General features: G+C 37.9%; 1 protein-coding gene across 1 annotated transcript in view; it reads right to left on the reverse strand.

The window, feature by feature from the left end:
* Positions 1–2161: 2161 nt before the first annotated feature.
* The window catches only part of LOC116175531 (zinc finger MYM-type protein 1-like), a 15887-nt gene continuing 13136 nt past the window's right edge, over positions 2162–4912 (reverse strand). The window contains exon 2 of the mRNA XM_031493693.1: positions 2162–3508. Within this exon, the coding sequence (XP_031349553.1) occupies positions 2162–3508 (1347 nt within the window). The remainder of the gene's footprint in view (positions 3509–4912) is intronic.

Raw genomic sequence — 4912 nt, forward strand, 5'->3', positions numbered from 1 at the left:
TCGAACGTGTTCAATATCCAATCGGGATCGCAGTGGAGAGAAATACATTAACAGTCCTAACTAGTATTGAAAACGCTTTCAACAGTTTTACACCATTTTACCTACTACGCCCACTAAAAGATCAACCCAGGGATGACTGGCACCACAATTTCTGTTAAACCTCAGTTCAGTTCATTGGTCAAAATTCAAAATTTGTCTTGTGTCATGTTCCCGTACTCTTGCGACCTCTTTCCTCTTGAAAAATGAACACTCATAGACGCACTACGTGTTTTTTCCACAACCTCAAGGGAAAAAGGCGTTTCTTCATTGAATCTGAACTAACGTAAAAATATGCGAGCAATTAACGCCCTACCTTGCTTTAATTTCCCCGCATGAACCTAATTTAAAATCAAAATAAACAACTCCTAAAGAGGCTCCGGATATAATCGGTTGATGCAATTTTCGTGAATTACCCATTCTCTAATTAATTAATCAAGAGTATCCATCTTTACAATAATGCCAGGAACTTTTTCTATAGTTGTTTAGTTCGATCATCTCCAACCTTTTCGATTTCTTTCATATTGTGTGAACTACGCAGCTAGTCCCAAATATTCCATTTGGAACCGTTTACCATATCATCACGTAGAACGTAAAGATATCAAAAGTGCGCACTTTGAGAACCAAAAGGAGTTAAAAGCTGTTCAATAAAAATATTTGAATTTTCCCTCAATTTCAATCAGAATTTCTTCTTATTTTTTAAAATGTTAGCAAAGTGAGGGCATTTGCTGCGGGTAATTGTGTTAGAAAAATTTGTATTCGTATGTACAGGTACACAATGAGTCTTTAACATGGGGCCTGGAGATAGAGGGACGATTAAACGCGGAAATCGAAGAGATTTATGGTTAACTATAGAAAATACAACTCAGAAAGCAAGTAGAGTACCTACTGGTACACGATCGGTAGAAGAGCTTAGTCAGCTGCAGATAGAACGTTGAGCGCTCGATAAAGGGCTAAGACGCTTCCAAAAGGATCTAGAGCGCTTTGGGGACCAATTCCGGCCAACAAAGCGCGCGAAGTGGGACAATACCAACACTATATTGTTTTCAGATCCTTTTATATTGTTGTTATAAACGAGGTTTATAACATAAAAAGAATTACAGCCTTAGACGAGTAACTTTAGGGCATTTTCCATGCAGTGATCAGTACTTTCTAAAAGGCCATAAGCATAACTGTGTAAGCTATGTTTTTCTTTACTAGAAGCATGCATAAAATATCTCCATAAATAAGAATGATGTTTTACTACAGCGGAGATATTAAAGGGAAGAGTGAAGTGGGCATTTTGGTCAATGAAGGAGTAGCGAAAAGTATGGAGAAAGTATTGTGTGAAGAAGATAAGAGAATTATAGCAGCAAGATTAAGTACTACTCCAAAAAGTCTTCTTGTGGTACAAGTGCATATGAAGATAGTGAAATAGAGGAAATGTACGAGAAAATAGAGTATGTGATGAAGAAAGAAGGGAGCTGTTGTTGCAAAATAGTATTGGAGAAGGTGTCCGACATTTGGACAGAGTCGTTGGAGATTATGAATTGGGAGCAAGGAATGAGTAAGGGGTGTACGTCTTAAAAGGAAACTTTACACCTAGAAATCCCCTGGAGACAGACATCACAAGGAGATTAGATTGCATCATGATTGAAGAGAGATACAGAAATGGGTTAAAAATGGTTATGGCAGAGTTGTAAATACAATTGAAAAGGATGAAAGTTGCAAAAAGGGGAAACGAATGGGCTCTGATAAAATTAAAGGATATGGATAAAGAATATATAGGAAGAGCAATGGGAATTGAAATGAAAAAGAAGGTTGCAATGAAGAGTCATGAAACTACCGAATGGAAATAGAAGATCATGAAGAATACGATAATCAAAGTGGCGAGTTGTGGAGGTGGGATCAGCGGCGTAGCGTCAGTGATTTTGACCCGGTGCGGAAGTAAGATTTTGCCGCCCCTCGTCTCAAGGATTTCTTGGAATTTTGTCTTAAGGTTATATTACGTAACATTACAATTTAATTATTAATAGTGCACGGAAATAATATGTCAGAAATAAATATTTATTTATTTCAAGAAACAAACTTTAGAGTATTACGTACCAGTACAAGTCATCATAATTACAAACGTTAACGTTTAAAACTAAATATTAATTCTTCTGGCTTTTCTTGCTGCGAATTCCTTAATAAGGTCGTCAAAGTCAATTTCATTTGTCAACTTTCTTTCAATTGACAAAATCGCTAAATTTCGCAAGCGCAAAGAAGACATTTGCGAACGAAGGTAATTTTTAATAAGCTTCAGCTTAGAAAAACTCCTTTCACACGATGCAACACTAACAGCAAAAGACAGGAAAATTTTCAGCATGATAACAATGTTCGGCACGGAAATTTCACGTTGATAACGTTGGATAAACTTCAAAAGACTTAAAGGATCACTTGAAAACGTTTCAACTTTGTGATTAGCAGCGTTGCAAAAATTTCGAAGGCGGTCACGCTCTACATTGAAGTCTTCCCTGTTCACATCATCGGGAAGCTCAAAATCAAAATTGTCTTCTTTCTGCGGGTCCAGCAGCGATTCCGGAAAAAGAAAGCTGTACTTTTGTCGAATTTCGTCCAACTGCTGAAATCGAGTCGTTATTTCTTCAATAATTCTATCAACAGCTCCGTACATTTCTCGACTAAGCTCTTGTGCTGGGGTGAGCGAAACGCCCTCGGATCCGTCTCCGTGAATCTGCTTTCTCTTTTTTGTACGTTTAGAAGTAACGCTTATATCGAGCTTTTCACACATCAAGGTTGCATATTCGGCGGCTTTGGTAACGATTTTCTCCCTGTTTGTCTCTAAGTAAATTTTTAAAGCTGCAACTTTTTCAGCACAATTTTTAACGTTTAGACCTTGTCTTTGCAAGTATTTTTGAGTATCATTTATTTCTGAAAGAACAGTACTCCAAAGGCTGAGATACCCGAGAAACGAAAAAGTTCGAAGGGAGCAAAGCAATATTCCAGCATCTGAACGAGTCTTGGCGTTTTCATTGTGGTTTTCGTTCAACTTTTCCAGTACCTCCAGAATTTCTTCAAAATGATTTTTTATCACTGCAACAGCGTCGTGTCGAGAACTCCAGCGTGTGTCAACGAGCCTCTTTACACCTTGTTTTGTCACTTGAAGTAAAGCATCCCAACGCTGTGTCGATGACGAAAAATATACAAATATACGTTCTAGTGTTCCGAAAAAAGTAACGGAACTTGCCGAAACAGATGCTGCATGAACGCCAGCAAGATTCAAACTGTGGTTCGAGCAAGGAATGAACGTTGCTTTAGGATTAATCTCCCGGATTTTAGATTGTACTCCGTTGCGAATACCGGCCATTGTAGCAGCGTTATCGTAAGCTTGGCCACGGCAGTTCTGAATATCTAAACCGTCAGTTTCCAATTTCTTTAAGATCATCGATGAAATTTGTTCAGCAGTTTTTACCGTCGTAAGCGTAACGTTCAACTAAAAGATTTAAACTGATGCGCGCTCCAGTACCAGATTCGATGCTGTACGCTGTACTGAAATGTGAAATGAAATAATACTCGATGGCTGCAAATGCAAATTGTTTTTGCGCATTGCGCAGTCGCGTTTAAGGGGCGGCAATTTTAGAATTGTTGAGTTTGTTTTTGCCGCCTTTGAAGACATGCCGCCCGGTGCGGGCCGCACCCCCCGCACTCCCATCGCTACGCCGCTGGGTGGGATGTCACCTAAAATCCTGCCAACTGGCAGACAGCTCAAAAATAATAAGAAAATTAGCATTGCGCAGTCTGTGCGTGCGCATACCTAATATAGAAATGAGCTCATGGAAATATCCTGAAATAATAATAATAATAATAATAATAATAATAATAATAATAATAATAATAATAATAATAATAATAAATATAATATCGGCATGCACACGACTTGCACAAACTGAATACAAACATCGACACGATCAGGTAGCTAAAATCATACATCAAAAATTAGCACTTAAACACAATCTCATAACAGATAAGACACCATACTACAAATACACGCCACAGATCATACTTGAAAACAACACACACAAATTATATTGGGACAGGACACTACTCACAGACAAAACTATCCACAATAATAGACCAGATATTACACTTATTGATAAAACGCAAAAATCCATTTGTATTATAGACATTGCCATACCCAACACTAACAACTTAACTAAAACACATGCAGAAAAACACCGCAAATACACCGATATAGCTATCGAGCTTAAGACGCAATGGAGAATGAAATCTACTGTTATAGTTCCCATTATTCTTAGTGCTACTGGAGTTATACCAAAGACAATACACCACAATTTACAACTATTAGGTTTAGACAAAAACACATACAAACATTTACAAAAAGCAGTCATTATCAACACATGCCATATTGTTCGTAAATTTCTAAACATAACACAAGATACTACATACAGAAATGATCCACAACGTATACATGTAAACAACAGTACTCGCTCACAACACGGTACACAACATACTGTAATATCTCCACCTCTAACCCAAACAAACACACAAATACAACTTACCGAACAAACAAGTACAACAAATGATACAACATATACTACAATCAGAGATTCACCTCTGAAGCAAACCACATTATCACGACCCATTAGTATTCAACCCAAACGCAAAAGCCTAAACAGCACTTTAGACTCACAACATGACACACAACCTACTGTAATATCTCCACCCTTAACTCAACCAACCACACAAACACAACTTCCTGAACAAACAAACGCAATAAATACAAGTAACGCAACACGCACTACAAAGACGCCCTCCCCCACACGGCCTAGCACAGCTAAAAAACACAATACTCTTTCTTCTCAGAAACACACCACGT

This window comes from Photinus pyralis, unplaced genomic scaffold (genome assembly GCF_008802855.1).
Source record: "Photinus pyralis isolate 1611_PpyrPB1 unplaced genomic scaffold, Ppyr1.3 Ppyr1.4_LG7, whole genome shotgun sequence".
NCBI lineage: Eukaryota > Metazoa > Arthropoda > Insecta > Coleoptera > Lampyridae > Photinus > Photinus pyralis.